Source organism: Chiloscyllium plagiosum, unplaced genomic scaffold, assembly GCF_037043375.1.
Source record: "Chiloscyllium plagiosum isolate Xiang-an unplaced genomic scaffold, Cpla_swu_hap1 HiC_scaffold_4, whole genome shotgun sequence".
NCBI lineage: Eukaryota > Metazoa > Chordata > Chondrichthyes > Orectolobiformes > Hemiscylliidae > Chiloscyllium > Chiloscyllium plagiosum.
Genome location: NW_028270142.1, coordinates 134,541,749 through 134,563,346, shown reverse-complemented (window position 1 = coordinate 134,563,346; position 21,598 = coordinate 134,541,749). Strand labels below are relative to the sequence as shown.

The window sequence follows — 21,598 nt, the reverse complement described above, 5'->3', positions numbered from 1 at the left end:
GTGCAGTCTGGGAAGGGTTCAGCATTTGGTGCTGCAGGGAGAGAGAGGTTGAGACAATCAGTCACCATCAGTCAGGGAGCTCCAAGCACAGCTTTTAGGGGCTGGTCACTCATCCCAACAAGCTGTTGGTCAAAATCAATCAGAGGTCTGGGCCACATCCAGTCAGGAAACAATCCATTGTTCTTTCACAGTATTGATTGTGACCAACACCATGACCTCCACAGGGGAAGTGTAAAGGATTAGTGTAAAGTGTAAATGTGGACAGCAGCAAAGTATAATGCCAGGGTTCAGGAGGTAGTGAGAACTATTGTGGTTGAGGTTCATTGTAGTGGGTCTCCACGTCAAGGGCATAGGTCAAATTGGCTTGTCAGGATAATGCAAAGTGGTGTCAGGGGACATGGAGGCTCTGGGAAGATACTTAGCAGGTGAATAAAAAACAGTTGTTCCCCTTAACTGAAGGATCAATAACAAGGGAGCATAAAGTGAAATGTAGGAGGTTTGGAGGGGATTTGAGGAAAACTTCTTTTTCAGTCAGAGGGTGGTGGGAATCTGGAATACACTGCTTGGGACGGTGTTAAGGTGGGAAACCTCACTACCTTGTAAAAGTAATTGGATCAGCAATTGCCTTGTACCTTCTTCCAGAGTACATCACCTCACTCTTACCAGGATTGCATTCCATCTGCCACAGATCTGGCCATCTCACCAATCTTTTTATACCCACCTGTAACTTAACACCTTCCTCCTCACTGCCAATCGCTCGGCAGATCTTTGTTCCAGCCACAAATTTACATCTCATCCCTCCCAAATTCTCATCTTCATCATTTATGAATGTCACAAACAATAAAGGACCAAATACTAATCACTGACCACTGACCTCCAGACACACAAACATCTTTCCACCGCCACCCTCTGTCCCTTATCAATAAGCCAATTTTAGATTCAATTTGCCAAGTTACCCTGGATCCTCTTGGCTTTGCTGTCTTTATCAGTTTCCCATATGGGATCTTGTCAAAGGTCTTGCTGAAATCCACATAAACTACATCAACTGCCCTACCCTAATTCAAACACTTGGTCACTTGCTCAAAAATTCCACAAGTTGAAGTGACATTGTAGTCACCAAAGCTGCAATGTGCAGCTACATTGGATTAACAATTATTGCATCACACATGTCACATGCATTTACACTGAGGAAGAGTAAGTTTGGTCACAAGTGATTTGCTGCACTCCAAGTTCAGGTTCTCATCTATCACATAACTGTGTATTGTGTGGAATGCAGTGTCAGGTTCAAAGCTTGATGTGGGTTCGGAGTTGTGTGAGTGTCAGAGTATTGCATTGCATGTTCTTCGCTCATGTGGGTATGGGGACCTCACTCAACCAAGTTACAGCACATGCTGAGATACAATGTAGATGTCCTCTGCAAGCCATCTTCACCATGCGTCATTGTTTGGGTGAAGAGTGCACAGCCCTCACCTGCTGATGGTTGCACCAGAGATGAGTGTTCTGAGATATACAAACCTATTTGGAACATTGTCTGCCCGATTTAGGATCTATCCAAGGAGACGGATAGGCTCTCTTGCTGGTGACTTGTTGGTCGCTGTGGGAGTCTACCTAAGAAGGTCCTTCTGGACGCAGAAGGACCAGTACCTCCAACAAACCCAGGAGCAGCCACAGGATAAGGGCCTAGTGAGAGTCTAGTGAGAGGTTTCAGCCACTGAACTTCTCGGTGTAGGGATCATCAGGAGGACGACCAGAGTATTTCATCCTGACTCCATTTCTTGTGGATGGGTGCGGTGCAGTCCTGAGACAGGCTCCCTCTGTCCTGGGACACTGTAAGGGAACTGTATTGGATGTTGGATTGGGACCTGAGGGCTGCAGGAGTGGGAGAGCATCTTCCCGAAATGACTTTGGAGTTTGCATGTTCTCCCCTGTCCGTGTACGTTTCCTCCCACAGTCAAAGATGTGCAGATTAGGTGGTTGGCCATGCTATATTGTCCCATAGTGTCCTGGGATTTGCAGGCTAGGTAGGTTAGCCATGGGAAATTTGGGGCTACGGGGATAGGGTGGGAGTTAGAGTTGGATGAGATATCCATCGGAGGGTCAGTGCAGACTCAATGGGCCCAACTGTCCTCATATTGCAGAGATTCTATGATTCTATGAACAGTGGCCAGAGTGGGAGAGTGTGTGAGGGAGTGTGAGCCAGGCCAGCAATGTTCCATAGCCAGTATGGCTGCTGTGCCATGCTGTTGCCAGAGAGGGGCAATGGCAACACTTTTTTCCAGCCTCACAGCCACCTTTCCAAGAGGGTATGGCACAGGGGAAGCTGGTGTTTTGGCAGATATTTGCTGAGTGGTGAGTTTTTCAGGAAGATGGAGTAGACATCAGACATAAGAGACACCATGGGGGTGGGTAGGTAATTAATGAAGCAAGATATGGCAAGACAAGTCACAAGATTTCACCCCCCCCCCCCCCCCCCCAAACACACAAAGAAAATCCAACGCAATTCAGAGTGAACGAAGAAAAATTATTTATAATCCTGAGCATGTTGTTCTTATCTGGGAAAATATCCAATTTGCAAGTGTAAACTGACATTTCCCTGATTCACTGATTCTCAATACCCCCACCCCCACCCCCCACTTCCCCCCCGGAGGCTGGAAAGTGTTCAGTTCTGCCCACAGATTAAAATGACTTCCACCACACATGCATTAGTTAAAAGATTGTCCTCCCCATCCCCCAGCCCCCTCCCCCATACCGCCACCACTAACTAATCCTGTCACGGCTACTATTACTAGCTGCTGCTGGAGCTAACTCAGTCACAGTCATTGTTGCATAAACCAGCCTCTGATCAGAACCATTTTCCTGAATTCCTGGCTTTCTAAAAGCAGGAACAAGGTGGGCATGGGGTGAATGTCTCGGAGTGTTGTGTGGAGAAAAAATATAATTGAAGCAATTTACATTTTGTAAACTATTTTGAAGGACTTCTAGAAACATCAAAGGACTGCAAGAAATCACTTATCGACACATGTTGAGGTCTTAGTTTACTGTAAAGAAATATCTTAAAATGTATTTCTTGCTGCTCATTCACCAAGCCTCCTTAGACAACACCTGCCAAACCTGTGCTGTCTACAATCTAGAAGGACAAGAGCAGCAGATACAAGAGAACACCATTACTTTCAAATTCCCCTCCAAGCTGCTTGCCATTCTGACTTGTGACCGTGTCATTGGGTCAAAATTCTGGACCTCACTTGCTCCCTCCCTAACAGCACAGTGGGTGGATCTACGTCACATCGCTACAGAGATTCGGGAAGGCAGTTCACCATCACCTTCCCCTAGGCATGGACAAAAAAACACTGACCCCAACCAGTGATGTCTGCATTGCGTGTAAAAGCGTAAATGACATGTTCACACCTAGTAGTCAGTATTTTTATTGGAACCAGGTTGAGGGAAATTTACTGAAATGCAATTATGATGATTCATTGGCATGGCACCATGCAGAGGTAAAGAATGTTGCTTGTTTGAAGAGAACAGCTGGAATTTCAAGTCCAACAACCCTAAAAGACTCCTCTTCAGAAACTGACAAGGCCAATATCTTTTAGGTATTTTCCGCTCCCTTTACAGCATGGCTGTCATTCCAATGCGGTGATTATATCAACTTGTACATCAAGATTTCTTTCATTAAGAAGCTAGTTATGAGGATGTCAGTGAGGTTCCAACCTGCAGAAAGAAAGTTCTGGCAAATCGAAGATGTTTTAAGACAGTAGTAAGCAATGCTTGTAACAACTCAGGAGCAAGAAGAGAAAGGAGGGAGTCACTTAGATTTATCAGACTCCTGGGGCTCTTAAAAAAAAATTATTTTGTGTGGGGGTGAAATATTTGTTGCTCATCCCTAATTTCCTTTGAACTGAGTGGCATAACCAGTCCATTTCAGAGGGTAGCTAAGAGTCAACCGCTTGATGATCTGAAGTCACATGTAGGGCAGACTAGCTAAGGACAACCAATTGCCTTTAGAAACAAGATGAGTTTTTATGCCAGTCATTTAGAGTCCTCACCATTGCTGAGACTGACTTTATAAGAGCATAGGAAATAAGAACTGGAGTAGGCCATTCAGCCCCTTGAACCTGCTCTGCCATTCTAAAGGATTATGGCTGATCCAATACTTCTCATGTCCACTTTCCTGCCCTTTCCTTATAACCTTGATTTCTCCTGTTGATCAAAACTCTGTCTATCTGCTTGTCTATCTCAACCTTAAATATACACAAGAATGTTGCTCCCACAGCTCTCTGTGGCAAGGATTTCCAAAGAACTCAACCCTCTGGGAGGAGAACGTCCTCCTCAATCTCAATCTTAAATTTAAACCCCTTTATTCTGAGACTATGCCCTGTGGTCCCTTCAGGGGTAAACATCCTCTCAGCATTTACCCCGTCAAGTTCCTTAAGAATCCTATATGTTTGAATATTATCACCTCTCATTCTTTAAATTCTAATGAGTAGAGTCCCAACCTGATTAAACTTTGCTCATAAGACAATCCCTCCATACTGGGAATCATCCTAATGAACCTTCTTATTACTTGCAGTATGGAAACAGGCCCTTCAGCCCAACAAGTCCACACCGACCCTCTGAAGAGCAACCCACCCAGACCCATTCCCCTACATTTACCCCTTCACCTAACACTACGGGCAATTTAGCGTGGCCAATTCACCTAACCTGCACATCTTTAGACTGTGGGAGGAAACCAGAGCACCTGGAGGAAACCCACACAGACAATGTGCAAACTCCACACAGACAGTTGCCCGAGGCAGGATTTGAACCCGGGTCTCTAGCGCTGTGAGGCAGCAGTGCTAACCACTATGCCACCATGCCACTCGGTGAACTACCTCCAATGAAATAATATATTTCCTTAAATAAAGGGACTAAAATTGTACTCAATACTCTCCTCAGCACAGTTGTACAGTTGCAGTAAGACGTCCCTCCTCTTACACTCCAACCTCTTTGAAATAAGAGGTAACATTCTGTTTGCATTCCTGATTACCTGCCAGGAGAAAGTGAGGTCTGCAGATGCTGGAGATCAGAGCTGATAATGTGTTGCTGGAAAAGCGCAGCAGGTCAGGCAGCATCCAGGGAACAGGAGAATCGACGTTTCGGGCATAAGCCCTTCTTCAGGAATGAAGAAAGTGTGTCCAGCAGGCTAAGATAAAAGGTAGGGAGGAGGGACTTGGGGGAGGGGTGTCGGAAATGCGATAGGTGGAAAGAGGTCAAGGTGAGGGTGATAGGTCAGACTGGGGTGGGGGCGGAGAGGTCAGGAAGAAGATTGCAGGTTAGGAAGGCGGTGCTGAGTTCGATGGATTTGACTGAGACAAGGTGGGGGGAGGGGAAATGAGGAAACTGGTGAAATCCGAGTTCATCCCTTGTGGTTGGAGGGTCCTTGTGGTTGATTACCTGCCACACCTCTGTGCAACCTTTCTGTGTTTCTTGCACAAGTCTCCACAAGTCCCTTTCTGCAGCTTGCTGCAGATATATTTCAGATTTGCTTTTGTAATGTAATTGAATTTAAATTATACCTGTCAACTGTGGTGAGATTTGGACCTGTGTCCTCAGAGCATTTACAAAAACAGAAATTGTTGGAGAAACTCAACTGGTCTGGCAGCATGTATGGAGAGAAAGCAGAGTTAGTGTTTTGAAGCCAGTGACCCTTCTTCAGTTTATTTCAGACTTCTAGCTTTCGCAGTTCTTTGTTTCACCCCCAGAGGATTAGCTTTGGTGCCCTCCCAGGTTGAGCCCGTGGTTTTAAGGCAAGGTACTGGCATGGATACAGGATTCGGTGACTGGCAGAAGGCAGAGAATGAGGATAAAGGGAACATTTCAGGATGGAAGCTGGTGACTAGTGGAGTTCCACAGGGGTCAATGTTGGGACCACAGTTATTCATATACATCAGTGATCTGGATGTAGGAACTGAAGGCTTATTGCTAAATTTGCAGATGATATAAAGATAAGTAGAGGGGCAGGTACTGTTGAGGAAGCAGGGCAGTTGCAGAAGGACTTGGACAGACTAGGAGAATGGGCAAAGAAGTGGCAGACGGAATGCAACATGGGAAACTGTGAGGTCATCCACTTTGAGGCATAGATTATTTTCTAGATAGGGAAAGGCTTCAGAAATCTGAAGCACAAAGAGGCTTAGGAGTTCTAGCTTAGGATTCTCTTAAGGCAACGTGCAGGTTAGCTGGCAGTCAGGAAGGCAAATGCAATGTTAGTATTCATTTCAAGAGGGATGGGAAACAAAATCAGAAGTATACAGCTGAGGCTATACAAGGCTCTGGTCAGATCGCATTTGGTATATTGTGAGCAGTTTTGTACCCCATATCTAAGCAAAGGCATGATGGTATTGGAGGGTGTTTAGAGGGGGCTTACAAGAATGTTTCTGGGGATGAAGGGCTTATTATATGAGGAATGGTTGAGGACTTTGGGTCTGTTCTTGATGGAATTTAGAAGGATGAGAAGTGATCTAATTGAAACTTACAGAATACTGAGTGTCCTGGACATGGAGAAGGTGTTTTAACAAGTAGGAGAGACTGGCTTCCGAGGGCACAGCCTCAGAGTGAAGGGGCAACCCTTTAGAACTGAGGCTGAGAAGGAATTTCTTCAGCAAGAAGATGATGAAACTATGGAACTCATTGCCACAGAAGGCAGTGAAGGCCAAGTCATTGAGTGTATTTAAGACAGAGAGAGACAGGTTCCTGATTAGTAAGGAGGTCAAAGGTTACAGGAGAAGGCAGGAATTTGGGATTGAGAAACATATTACCCATGGTTGAATGGCAGAGCAGATTTAATGGGCCAAATGGTCTAATTCTGCTCCTATATCCTATGGTCTTCCCTAATTACCCTGTAATCATCTTTAGGATTTAATCACTGCTGTGAGAATCATTGGGTTGTTAGACAAGATAGATATTCTTAACACATTTATTAGCTTTAAAAGGAGAATATATAAAAATGTAATCAAGCATTATCCATTCTGCCTTCCTGATGTGGATCAGTAGTAGCACACTCCAATCCATGCAGTGTTGGGGCAATGCTGCACTGTTGGAGGTGCAATCATTCAGATTTGATTTTAAACCAAGGTTGTATCTGCCGGTCTGTGTAAAAGAACCGTGGTTACTATAATAAGAAAGAGCAGTGCAGTTATTGTTAATGTTAAAAACAGATTATCTGGTCATTATAATTTTATCTGAGCTGAAAATGTGTTGCTGGAAAAGCGCAGCAGGTCAGGCAGCATCCAGGGAACAGGAGAATCGACGTTTCGGGCATAAGCCCTTCTTCAGGATTCCTGAAGAAGGGCTTATGCCCGAAATGTCGATTCTCCTGTTCCCTGGATGCTGCCTGACCTGCTGCGCTTTTCCAGCAACACATTTTCAGCTCTGATCTCCAGCATCTGCAGACCTCACTTTCTCCTCCATTATAATTTTATGGTCAGTAGAAGTTTGCAATGTCGATATTAGCTACTGTTTCTCCTACCAAGTGACTTCATTTTAAAAGTACTCACTCAGCTTACAAAGCAATCTGAGATGTCCATTGGATGTGAAAAGCACTTTATATTTACAAGTCATTGATTGGGGCAATTTAGCACCTGTTTGGTCTGCTTGGGCAAGTTGGGTAACCAATGGCAGGAGCATGTGTGTGGGATGTTAAGAGGTGGGAGATTGTATAACGGCTAGTTGCCCAAGATCCTGTAGTTTCATAGTCTTAAGTAAAAGTTAACATGGGAGGCTGAGGGAAGGTATGCTATGACCTTCGTAAGGAAGGAGGTGAATGGGTTCTTGTTATTATTGAGTTTTCTTATCCAAAATAAACACAAAAGAGCCATTAAACTAATCACTGCAGAGTGGAGACACATTGATCCAGTTCTGACTGATTACCTTACATGTACTTTCGACATGTACTTTCATGAGTGAAAAGTGATGTAAAGATCTGAACACACTGTGATTTGGTACAGAGAATGTTCTCCTTAATGATTTGATCTAAAAGGTCTGTTTATAGAATGAACAGCATATTGCATCACTGTGGTTAACTAAGGTATCTTTCATTTTGGTCGATAAAATGTGGAGCTGGGAAAAGCATAGCAGGTCAAGCAGCATCTGAAGAACAGGAGAGTCGACGTTTCGGACAGGGCCCTTTGTCAGAATGGCCGACTCTCCTGTTCTTCTGATGCTGCTTGACCTGCTATGCTTTCTCCAGCTCCACATTTTATCAATTTTCCAGCATCTTCAGTCCTCACTATCGTGTTCGAAAGAATAATTGTGTCACAGTACATCACCAGTGGGTAGTAGTATAAGCCAATTATACTTCGTTGGTGAGGATGCCCCAAGACTAAATAAGACAAAGCTATGTGGGTGAATGAGTGTTCTTCAAGATTAGCTGCCACCTTCCTATTTTTAATGCCCACTTCTTGAGTCTTGGCCAACTTTCGACATTGGAGGGGTTTGGATCACCTAAAATTAGAAGGTAATCTTTTGCTCTTTGTTCTCAGTTTGGTTCCTCTGTGTAAGCTTACAGGAAAGGAGAGCTGACAAGAAAATCCTGTCTATTAGTCAATGTAAAAACTTAATTTCAATGGGGATCTGGGCTCAGATAGCATAAGTCAGAGATTCAAACCTCTGCCCTAAATGCAGGCTCATCCTATATGTGGCTCACTGCCACAAAGCAGCTGTATTTACCTTCACACTGCCATTGTTAAGTGTCTTATATAAAGGAGCTTGTGTAATCTTGAGTCGTAGTAGACTCAAAGGTGGTTTTGGGCTTTAAAGGAAAAGAGGCAGAGGGATTTAGAGATGGAATTCTAGAGTTGCAGCCTAGAAGACTATGATAACTAAGGACCATGTGAAAAACTTTGAAAGATGTGAAATGCTTTGAATATTTTCTGAGACCCTCTGAAGGGACTCTGAAACTGAAAGGTTAACTCCATTTCTCTCTTCACAGATGATGCTAGACCTGTTGAGTTTCTCCAGCAATTTCCTCCTCTTAGTATTATAGTTATAGAGGCGTGGGTTTCCTCCGGGTGCTCCGGTTTCCTCCCACCGGATGTCCAAAGATGTGCAGGTCAGGTGAATTGGCCATACTAAATTGCCCGTAGTGTTAGATAAGGGGTAAATGTAGGGGTATGGGTGGGTTTCGCTTCGGCGGGTCGGTGTGGACTTGTTGGGCCGAAGGGCCTGTTTCCACACTATAATCTAATCTAATCTAATCTAATTGCACCTGACCAGCAGATTTAGGTGATTTAGGTACCTGGACCCATAACTGTCTTCAAAGCTCCACTACTCCTAGCTTTTCAGCTCTTAGCAGATACATGGATGTGTCCTTTCTTGGTCCAAAATGGTTGCACTTTCCTGCATTGAACTCCATCTACCACACTTTTGCTCACTTGTTTAATCTATTAATGTCTGTTTGTAATTTTATGCCCTCGTCTATACTATCTGCTAATTAATTAATCTATGCAATTGATAAACTTGAATACTGACTTTCTGTTGAGCTATCTAAATGATTAATAAATGTATTTAGCACTTCAGACTCTGAAAGATATTTAGATCCTGTTTAAATTACTAAATTACTTTGAACATCTGCCATTGTTGGACTTTCATGTCTGGTTTTGGCCTGTTTGTTGCTGTCAGTCTGACTCCAACCATTACATTTGGCAGAAAGGTTGGTCTTACCAAAATAAAGTTGAAACTTTATTGCTGGAACAGCACAGCAGGTCAGGCAGCATCCAGGGAACAGGAGATTCGACGTTTCGGGCACAGGCCCTGTTCCCTGGATGCTGCCTGACCTGCTGTGCTGTTCCAGCAATAAAGTTTCAACTTTGATCTCCAGCATCTGCAGACCTCACTTTCTCCTCGAAGATCCTTACCAAAATAAAGAATCATAGTAATAATGTGATGTTGCTTCTTTTCAAACCTTTGACTGTAATATGATTACTGTTAGATAAGTGCTGCCTTGGTGTGAAATTATTATTTTAATGTTACTTATTACAGCTTTACAAATTTTACTACAAAGATCTCCCACTACTAGAAAAATATGTTATAACATGCAATATTTCACCAAGGCCAGCTTGCAGCTGTTGCTCAGTAAAGGCCACCACACAAAAAGACTTAAATTCATATAGCACCTGGTGTAACCACAAACATTGAAAAAAACACTTTATGGCTAATTAAGTACTTCTGAAATGTAGTTTCTGTTGTAATTTGGCAAATGCAGTAGCCATTTTGCACGCTATAATCTTCCACAAATAGCAATGGAATAATAACCAAATAATCCATTTTGGGTTGAGAGATAAGTATTGTCCAGGACATCAGAGATAACTCTTCTTTGAAATGGTGCCATGGGCAGGAAATGTGGGACCTTGATCTAATGTCTGTGTGAAAGGTGGGATCTTTAACAGTACCGCACTCCCTTATTATTGCACAGGAGTATCAATGTTGAGGTATTTGGACCAGGACTTGAATCTACAATGTTCTGACTCGGAGACAAAGGTGCTATCGACTGAGTCATGGCCAAGGTACACTACTAGGTGTCATACTCTCTAAGTTATGTTTGAGCCTTGAATTCACTTATTTCTTTAACTTGATTCATGAATATTATTCGGGCAGGAGACCTGAGCTAGCTTGACGTTGCCCTATTCACATTTACTGTTGAACTTAACACCTTTATTGCTTGTCATTTCTGATCTAGCTGATGTAGTAATTTCAGGAATTCCTTCACTTGAAATATCTATGTCAATGATTGTGACCTGAGCTGCTTTTCTCTTATTGCATTTTATATATATAATCCCCCCCACCCCCACACACACAGACACGCATACACACACGCAATGTTATATGCACTAAAAGCCTTTCTACACCCTATAGTTTATACTAGGACCTTGACCCCAGCCTGGGCAGCTTGTCCCTTCCTGTCCCAGTATTGGTGGCCATGCCCTGTTAAATGGAATCCCATTTTTCTACACCAATGCCTTATCCTGATCTGATTGGTGCTATGCCAATTGGCATGCTTCTCAGAAATTAACCTGAGACTACCATCTTGATTCCTTACTTTTTAATTTAGTTCCTGGAGGTTTCTCAATAGAATGTAACCATTCTCCCCACTCCTGTCACTTGTCCTGGCCATAAATCCCTGTCCCTTTCCAGCATCTTGAATATTTTTACCCAGCTGGGACTTTTAGTCCTGACTGTAAAGGGTGTTATGTCTGTTGTTATTGATTCCCTGCAACATTCCTGTTACATTTACATTTTGAACCTCCGCCACTTTGGAGATATCTCCTCCCTTTGTAGCTGATCTTCCATAGTCTTTCACCTTATTTTCATGGGTATTAAGTGCATTATTTATTGAATAGGACCTACGTTTACAGGATGCCTTCTGTCTATCTCCCCTCTGTTCTCCTTATCCTGTTGACTGCCAGCTGCACTCTCCCCATCATTCATCTCTGATTTCCTTTGAATCCTGGATAAAGCGATCCATAAATGCCCTGTTTCCTGATGACTCAAACTCACAATCCAACTCCGGGACTCTGCGTGAATACACAGTTCAGGGAGAGTCTCACTGTCCAGAAGCTCCCACAAATTACAGTCCTGACACTGATCTTGTCCTGAAGAAGGGCTCATGCGCGAAACGTCGATTCTCCTGCTCCTTGGATGCTGCCTGACCTGCTGCGCTTTTCCAGCAACACATTTTCAGCACTGATCTTGTACTGCCATGTCTACCTGCACTTTATTCTTTTTTAATGGGATGCTGTTGCCCATTGCTAACTGCTCTTGAATAAACACGCTAGACTATTTCAGAGATCAGTTAAGAAACAATTGCATTTCTCTGGTTTTGGAAACACATATAGACCGGATCAGGTAAAAGGACATTAATAAACCAGATAGATTTTTAATGACAATCGGTGACAGTGTCATGGTCGCTGCTATAATTCCAGGTGATGATTATTGAATTTACATTCCACCAACTACCGTGGTAATGTTTGAACCCACATCCCCAGAACAATAAGCCTATGGATGACTTGTTCAGTGACTGTGCCACAATGCCAACACCTCCCATTTGTTACTGGCAATTTAATTCTAACTATTTTACAGAATTATTTTCTTTATTTATACATGGAGAGTTCTTGACACTGATCCAGCTCCCTCAGAGCCAGCTCTCAGAGTGAACAGGATGTCTGACACTGCAATTCTTTTCTTTGTTTTAACTTTTTAAATTCCCCCCCCACACACACTACCGGCTAACTGCAGTATTGCTTATTTTTTCCCCAGCACCAATGGTGTGTGTGTGCAGATGTGAGACACAGTGAGAGACACAAGGTGCACGAATCTTTATTCAATTTCCACCACCAGGAAGATAGGAAAACACCCGGGTGGCCAGTGACAAACACTGCCCTTTACATCAAAGGGCAGTGCTGTGTGATCAAAACAGTGAAGGGGAGGGCAGGGATTAAATCAAAATAGAGTTGGAGGGGGAAATATGCACTCCACTCCCTGCGGGGCCCACCTCTCCCTGAACAACTCCAGGGTGTTGGTGGACACCGCGTGCTCCTTCTCCAAGGACACCCGGGCCCTAACGTAACCGCGGAAGAGGGGCAGGCAGTCGGCCCTAACGACCCCCTCCACGGCCCGCTGCCTGGACCTGTTTATGGCCAGTTTGGCCAGGCCCAGGAGCAGATCCACGAGGAGGTCTTCAGACCTGCCCTCCTTCCTCAGTACCGGGTGCCCAAAGATCAGGAGCGTGGGACTGAAGTGCAACCAAAAGCAGAGGAGGAAGTTTTTAAGAAAATCAAAAAAGGAGTGCAAACGCCCACACCCAATATATACATGGTCCACGGACTCCACAGTGCCACAGAACAAGCAGTTGGGCTGGGAGTCCGTAAACCACCACAATCTGCGGTTGCAGGGGACTGCTGCGTGCAGCACCCTCCACCCCAGATCCCCGAGAGAAAGGGGGAGGACTCCCACGTAGAGAGCCCTCCACTGGGGATCCCCACCGCCCGGTGGCAAATGGGCACGCCAAGGCGTGTCCGGATGGTGGATGAGGGAGAAGAGGTGGACGGTGTGCAGCAGCAGTCTATACAGGGCCTGCCTTTTTACCCCTGAAAGAGAGCAAAATTAAATTTCCGGAGGCGGCTCAGGTTGTGGGGCACAGGCTCCCGCGGGAAGTACGGGACCTTGGGGCCAATGTGAAATTCCGTCCGGGCTGGGGTGAGCGCGGACGGGATCCCACCGCACACCTGAGCGTACTCCAACAGGTGCACTACGTCGATCCGAGCACCGCCGTTTTAAGGCGTCGGATGGCGGTGGCCACGTACTGGACGTCTACCGCTGCCCTGCCTGCTATGTCCTGCGGCAGCGTCCAGCCCAGGCCTCCGGCACCCAGCACGTCCCCGACCCTGGTCACCCTCGCCGCCACGGCCCTCCCCTCCGACAGCCACTCGAACCCGCGAGTACGGAGGTGCGGATTCCTGAGCAACGGCTCCCTGATGACAGCCGCTACTCCTGCCAGAGGGTAAGCGCGGCGCGATTCGACCATGTTCCAGACAGTGATCAGGTCCTGGTAAAAGACAGGCAGCGTCTTGAGGGCGACCTCCAAACCGTCATGGTCGACGAACAGGAGCTGCGTGTCGTAGTTGAGGTTACGCACCTGCCAAAAAAAATACGTCACCAGGGCGCACCACCTAGGAGGAGGCTCGACGTAAAGGTATCGCCGCAAGGTCTGAAGGCGGAACGTCGCGACCTGGGTGCGGATGCACACCAGCGACTGACCGCCCTCCTCAATAGGGAGACTCAGAACCTGCGCAGCGACCCAGTGCATCTTTTTGTCCCAGAAGAAGTCGACCAACGTTCTCTGGATGTCAGCGACAAAGCCAGGAGGAAGGACCAAAGCGACCAGCCGGTACCACAGGATGGCAGCCACCAGCTGGATTATGACCAGCACTCGACTCCTGTAAGATAGCACTCGGAGCAGTCCTGTCCAGCGGCCTAGGCGAGCCAAGACTTTGGCCTCCAGCTCCTGCCAGTTGGCTGGCCAGGATTCCTCAGCCGGGCTGAGGTAGACCCCCAGGTAGAGGAGATGGGTGGTACTCCAGCTGAACCCCCGTAATTCCTCCGGCAGAGAGTCCACCCACCACGGACCGACCAGTAGTCCGGAACATTTGGCCCAGTTGATCCAGGCGGAAGACGCTGCCGAGTACACGGCCTGGCACTCGCGCATCCTCCCCAGGTCAGCCGGGTCGGTGAAAGTGAGGAGCACGTTGTCGGCGTAGGCCGAGAGGACCACCCCCATGCCCGCGCTGTGCAGAACCAACCCCGACAACCTCCTCCGCAAGAGGCGCAGGAAAGGCTCCACGCACAGGGAATACAGCTGGCCGGACAGGGGGCAGCCTTGACGCACTCCTCTCCCGAAGCGAAGGGGCGCCGTCAGGGACCCGTTAACTTTAACCAGACACTTTGCGGTGGCGTACAAAAGTCGGATCCGGGCGACGAACTGCATCCTGAACCAGAATGCCACACAGAGTCCCGAACAGGTACTCATGATCGACCCTGTCGAACGCCTTCTCCTGGTCGAGAGACAGGAAGGCGCTCGGCAGACCAGCCCGTCGACAGAAATGGATCAGGTCCCGGACCAGGTGGACGTTATCGTGTATCCTCCGGCCTGGGACCGTGTAGGACTGGTCTGGGTGAATCATGTGGGCCAGCACGGAGGCCAGGCGAGAAGATGACACCCTGGCGAAGATTTTGTAGTCCGTGCTGAGGAGGGAGACCGGACGCCAGTTCTTCAAAGAACAAAGGTCCCCCTTCTTTGGCAGCAGGACGATGACCGCCCTGCGCCAAGAAAGGGGCAGCTATCTCGCAATTAGACACTTCCTCAGGACTTGTGCGTAGTCGCTCCCCAGGATGTCCTGAAGCACTCCACAGTCAGCCCGTCCAGCCCCGGGGATTTGCCCCTCGAGAGCCGGTCAGCTCCTGTAAGGTGACGGGAGCGTCGAGCCTTCCGGCGTCCTCCGGGCCGAGCTGCGGCAGGTCCTCCCACAGAACTCTGTGAGCATCCTCGCTGGACGGATCCGGAGAGAACAGAGCCGTGTAATAGCTCCGATACAGAATTATTAAAGACCTTGATTTGATGCAGTGGATGAATTTAGCTTAATTCTCAGCTTTTTGGAATTAATTTATCCCATTTTTAATTTACTTGCTGAAGTGGAATTTTACTAATTTTCTTGTTATTTTATCCTCTTAAATCAAATTATTTGCTTTGATTTTACATCCATATGTTATTTATCCATGGCTGCCCCAGGTTCAAATTGCCTCATCCTCCATCTGTTCCTAATTTTTTAATTCATTCATCAGATGTTGATGTCATTGGCAGCATTTATTGTCTGTCCCTAGTTGTCCTGGAGAAAGTGGTGGTCAGCTGCTTTGTTATAGGGTCATAGAGATGTACAGCAAGGAAACAGATCCTTCAGCCCATGCCGACCAGATAGCCTAAATAAATCTAGTCCCATTTGCTGGCAGCTGGCCCATATCTGTCTATACCTTTTTAAATGCTGTAATTGTACCAGCTTCCACCATTTCCTCTGGCAGCTCATTCCAAGCATGCACCATCCTCTGCATGAAAAAGTTGCTCCTTAGGTCCCTATATCTCAAACCCTCCAAGCCTGGCTGAACCCCTAACAAATGCTACTACCATTTGCTGTAGTAGACCTGCAGTGCTGTTAGCCATATAAACACAGTGGCTACAAGAGCAGGTCGGAATCCTGTAGTGAGCAAATCATCTCCTGACTCCCCAAAACGTGTCCACCATCTACAAGGTAGAAGTCAGGAGTGTGATGGAATATTCCCCACTTGCCTGGGTGAGTGCAGTTCCAACAACACTCAAGAAGCTTCACACCATCCAGGACAAAGCAACCTGCTTTGTTTGGCACCAAATCAACAAATATTCACTCCCTCCACCATTCATTCTCAGGAGCAACAGTGTATACCATCTATAGATGCAGAAAGGCTGCTTTGACAGTATCTTCCAAACTCATGAGCACTTCCATCTTGGATGAGCACTTGAAATATCATAACATTCAAGGCTATGGGCCAAATGCTGACAGTGAGACTAGTGTAGATTTACAGTAGATTTTGGTCAATGCAGACTCGATAGGCTGAAGGGCCTCTTACGTACAATTTGATTTTATGATCTAGAAGGACAAGGACAAGGGAAGCAGATTCATGGGAAGACCATCACCTGCATGTTCCTCTCCAAACCACTCACTATCCTGACTTGGAAATACATTGTTGCCCCTTCAATGTCACTGGGTCAAAATCTTAAAACTCCCTTTCTAAGGGCATTGTGGGTCTACCGACAGCACACGGACTGCAGTGGTTCAAGAAGGCAGCTCACCACCAACTTCTCAAGAGCAATTAGGGATGAGCAACCAACAATGCCCACTTCCAAGGAGAGAATAATACAGGTTCCTTTTCTGATCAGTGGTAACCCGAGGAGTAGATAGTGGAAGATTCAGTGATGATAACGCCATTGAGTTCCAAGGGGCACAGGTGAGACTGTCTCTTATTGGAGATGGATGTTGTCCGGCAATCGTGTGGCACAAATGTTATTTGCCACTTGGCAGCTCAAACCTGGATGTTGTCCAGGTCTTACTGGATTTGAACATGGATTGCTTCAATATCTGAGGAGACGAGACTGATGCTGAGTCTTGTCCAAACATGCCCACTTCTTACCTTATGATGGAGGAAAGGTCATTGAAGAAGCAGCTCTCACTCTCTCTGAATTATCCCTCTCTGTGTTTAGTAAGTCACTTTGAGCTTGATTTGTCAATTCTCCCCATGTACAAGACCACTTGCTGAGGCTCCTCTTTGTACGTAATGCCAGAAGGACACAGCAGTGTAACCTGCTAGTGTGGAACCTCTCCATTTCATGTGAACCTTGCTTGAAATATGTAACACCTTTCATTGTGTAATTGGTTAAAAAACAGCAAATTAGTGACATTAGTGATATTATTGGCAAAGCTACTCATGAATTTGAAACTTGTTGATTATAGTAGCCAAGCACATTCAAATCAACCCGAATAATCCAAAATACACAATCACCCTAGCTTCATCACAAAGGCAATGGAACTGCTGAAGGTTTAATGCATCATTTAATGGTCTTCAAATGCCTTTCTGCTTCTTGTGTTTTCTATAAAATAGAATTGAGGGGAGGGCTTGTCTTACAACAGACAGTAAATTCATGATCACAGGGTACTGATTAAAATTGGATTTTGCTGTTCAAAATGCCAATAAAATGCTGCAAACGTTTTTATAACTCAATAAAATAATGTCTGACGTCACAATTTTAACAGCCTTTTGAGTCGAGTACAATTAGACCAAGTTGGATAAATTTAGTTAAAAAGCATTCCAACAATAGCAGCAGCACCACCCCCTGCAAGCTTCCCTTCAAGCCATACATCATCCTGTGTTGGAACTATATTGCCGTTCTTTCACTGCCACTGGGTCAAAGTCCTGTTTAACCTTAACAACTCTGGCAGTTCAAGAAAACAGCTCGCCACTACCTTCTCCAGGTCAATTAGAGATGGGCATTAAATGTCAGCAATGATCACTTCCAGATAATAATTAAATTGGTACCTGGGCCATATATATATATATATATATATATATATACATGAAAATATTCTGCATTTGTCTACCCAGTTTATATTCCACTGGTGCGAGTTTGGGCTCTTCACCTCCACTAATCTTTGTTCTCATGAATCTTCACTCTGAGTGTAAGGTGGATGTTGTATGATGAATCATCATCACATTGCGTAAACTCTCTAGACTATTGGTCACCACGAGGTAAGTTTGTTGTCACCATCCCCCTCTTGTGTAAATTTCAATCAATCTGTTTGGACATGTCATATATATCTGTGGGGCAGGTGAGACCTGAACTTTTACCTTCATCGCCTAGAAACAGGGACACTTTCATAACACCGTAACAGTCCTCTAAGTTCCTCCTTTTAGTTTAGGATCTTCGGGGCCTTCTTGTGTGGTAGATTTGGCAGTCTAAAAGGAAGAAGCTCTTTTCTAAAACAACATGTAATTTATTTCTAGATAGCAGACAGGTACAAGATACATTGGTATGATAGACATTGTTTACAAAGACTTTGTGGACTTTGCTTCAAGGTTCTGCCTAGGTCCATATGACATTATCATATCATGCAGTGATTAATACTCTCCTTAGTGTTAACTCTTTCAGAGTTTAACATCTTTCTCTCCAGTCTCGAAGCTGTATTGCAGCTAATTTTGAGTTTCTACCAGACCTATAAGATGCAAGAACACACACCTCGTTGTTTGGAGACCAGGCTGTTTAGCACCTTTAACATTACTGCACTCTCCAGTCGATTGTTGATAACACTCGACATGGCAAAAGTGAGGACTGCAGATGCTGGAAATCAGAGTCTAGATTAGAGTGGTGCTGGAAAAGCACAGTAGATCAGGCAGCATCTGAGGAGCAGGAAAATCAATGTTTCAGGGAAAAGCCCTTCACGCGACATGGCCCCGTACATAATGTTGAAATTCAGAGGCAGATCTCCAGTACCTCCAAAGTGTGCTTGTCTGAGGGCAGCCATCCAAGTAATATCTATTCACCCCGCTAGGATAAGCAGCTTGAATGACCTTCCCCAATGCTACCAGCTCTGTCTGGATCATTGATCTCCTGTTTTTGCTTCTGGTCACATGTTAAACCGGGCTCTGCCTGCTCTCTCTCATGAACAAACATTATTTTGAAGAAATGTAGGAGAGTTATCACCAATATCCTGGCAAAAATGTACCTCTCAACAGCACCACTTGAAATCCAAATATCTGGTCATTGTTTTGTTGCTGTTTCTGGAATCATGCTGTGCATAAATTGCTTAATTACATCAGTGACTACGCGTTAAAAAGTGCTTCGTTGGTTGCCAATCACTCTTGGAGATATCCATAAGTCCTTTATAAATGCTAGCCTTTTCATACTAGAAAGCACTTGTAATTTATACAGGAATAAATATTCACCACTCCCATTGCAATTCTTCTACACAACCTATTCAGTATATTAATATAGTTCTAGGATTTGACTGTAGGCTGTCTGACAGCCTCGTGTTATGTGTAGTTCTGTTTCATTTAGTCTGGTAAACGGTGTGGGGAAACTGGTATTTATTCTGTCAGGTGATAAATGAATCCTTTAGAATGCAATAATTCTGAAATTCAATGAAAACAGCAGAGTCTGTAATGTAACATGATTTTCACTTTACTTCCCCATCATCCTTCAATCTATTTTATCCACTGCCCCTTCAGGGACACTCTGAAAGGCTGGCTTTAAAACAACATTAAAATCCTCCCCAAACTGCTGCCTGAATGGCTTGGTGCTTGGCATCTCTGCTGACCTCCAGCAACATACAACCTGGAAAGCAGACCCTTTAGTCCAACTTGTCCATGCCGAACATAACCCCAAACCAAACTAATCCCACCTGCTTGCTCCTAGCCCATATCCCTCCAGACCTTTCCTATTCATGGACTTATCCAAATGTGTTTTAAAAGTTGTAATTGTGCCCACATCCCACTAACTACTCAGGAAGCTCATTCCACGCACAAACCACTCTCTGTGTAAAAAAGAAAAATGCCCCTCATTTTTAAAAAATCTCTCGTGTCTCAACTTAAAAATGTATCCCGTAGTCTTGAAATCCCCCACCCTAGGGAAAAGACAACTATCATTAACTGTATCTGTCAGAAGAGATCCCATCATTTGCTGAAGTGGGATACCCAGCACTAGAGTCCCATGTCAAAGGTGCTTAGGAAGAACATCTGAGGAGTAGATGTAGGCAGCTAGTGACTGGAGACCACAGACATAAACCTGTGCAAACAGTCTCTGGTGTCAGTGGAAATAGGGTGTAAAGGGAAGAATCTGGGCATGATCGGAGGTGGAGGGGACGGCGATCATTCTGTTTTCAGCTTGCGATTGTGAACAGTCAATAGAATTTGAACATAACTGCAGATGTTTGAGGGCTATCCAGTGAGAAGTTTGTAGTTGTCACCTTGAACCGTTGTAGCCTGTCTGGTGTAGGTATACACACAGCTTTGTTTGGGAGAAAATGCCAGCATTTTGACTCAGTGCTATATTTCCAAGTCAGGAGGGTGTGTGGCTTGGAGGCGAGCTTGCATATGGTGGTGTTCCCATATATCTGCTGTCCTTCTCGATTGTAATCATCTTGGGTTTGGAGGGCATCATCAAGAGAGTGAATTGGTGCAGTGAATCTTGTAGATAGTGCACACTACTGCATTAATGGTAGGGAGAGTGAACAAACATAAGGCTGGAAGACAGAAGTGATTAAATACTAGGCAGACAATATGACTTGCTGGTTTCATAAAGACTCCTCCAAACACTTTTTGAGTCAGAGTCTGTGGCCAGAAAGTCTAAATTGGTCAAACTATGAAGTCATCTTTCAAAGACCAGATATATATTCCCTTGAGTATAGAAGATAAAGGAGTGAGTTAATTCAGGTGATTGAAATAATTAAATGAGTTGATAAGTTAGATGAAGGGAAAGCATTTCCTCTGATGGGGCTAGGAGGTGTGACCTACAAGTTAGAGCAATACCCAAAAGTACCACACGCAGAATAGTGGAAATATGGAACTGTCTGCACATAAAGCAGGAGGCTGAGGGTCAGTTGAAAATATCAGAACTCGGTTGATAGATCTTTGTTGCTCATTCACATTAAGGAACACAGAACCAAAGCAGGTAGATGAAGTTTATGTATAGTTCAGCCAACTGATTTGAATTTTGGAACAGTCTCGAAGGCATGAATGGCCTAACATTTGTTCTAGAGTTTTCAAATGTTTGCTTGTCATCTTAATAAAATTGCTTTTTGGTGTCATCCATACAGGTGATTGAATCTGTGGGAATTCTTGTTTACAAAGCCCTGGACTGGGGCCTGAAGGACAATGAAGAACGGGAGCTCAGCCCTCCATTAGAACAGTTGATTGGTCAAATGACGAATATTATGGATGAGGCACTGAAGACTGAAGGAAACCTGGATGAAGGATATGATGCTCAGGATGAAGAGGAAGAGCAAAAAGAGATTACCGTCATAAGAAATTTTAAACATGTAATGATGGTGAGTCCTCGTTTTATTTTAAGTAATCATAGCCTGTATGATGTGGATCATTTTCTTGAAAAACAGCTCTCATTTATGGGATATTCATATTTTTAAAACTCTAATCCTATTTGCAATCTGGAAAAATCTATTGCTCACTATTTAAATAGTTAAGATTCATGTTGACCCTATGATTGGTTAGAGTAAAAGAAACAAGTGAAATTTGTTCCAAAAATATTCTGAGAGAATGACATAGAATTTAGAATACAGAAACATCTGGCTCAACTGATTGATACAACTGTTCATGTTATATATGAACTTCCTCCTACCATAGGTCAGCAAACTCTATCAATGTAACCCTCTCTTCATTTCACCCTCATGTATTCCTGATTCCCACTGAATGCATCTGTGCTAGTTGTTCTTGGTGATAGCAAGTTCCACATTCTTACTGCACTCTGGGTAAAAGA

At 44.8% G+C, this 21,598-nt stretch overlaps 1 protein-coding gene across 4 annotated transcripts in view; it reads left to right on the top strand.

Annotated features, from left to right (window-relative positions):
* Positions 1-21,598, top strand: part of LOC122548856 (protein spire homolog 1-like) — a 207,915-nt gene that overhangs the window by 81,103 nt on the left and 105,214 nt on the right. For all 4 annotated transcript variants that reach the window (XM_043687728.2, XM_043687729.2, XM_043687730.2 and 1 more), the window contains exon 3: positions 20,922-21,152. In XM_043687728.2, the coding sequence (XP_043543663.2) occupies positions 20,922-21,152 (231 nt within the window). The remainder of the gene's footprint in view (positions 1-20,921; positions 21,153-21,598) is intronic.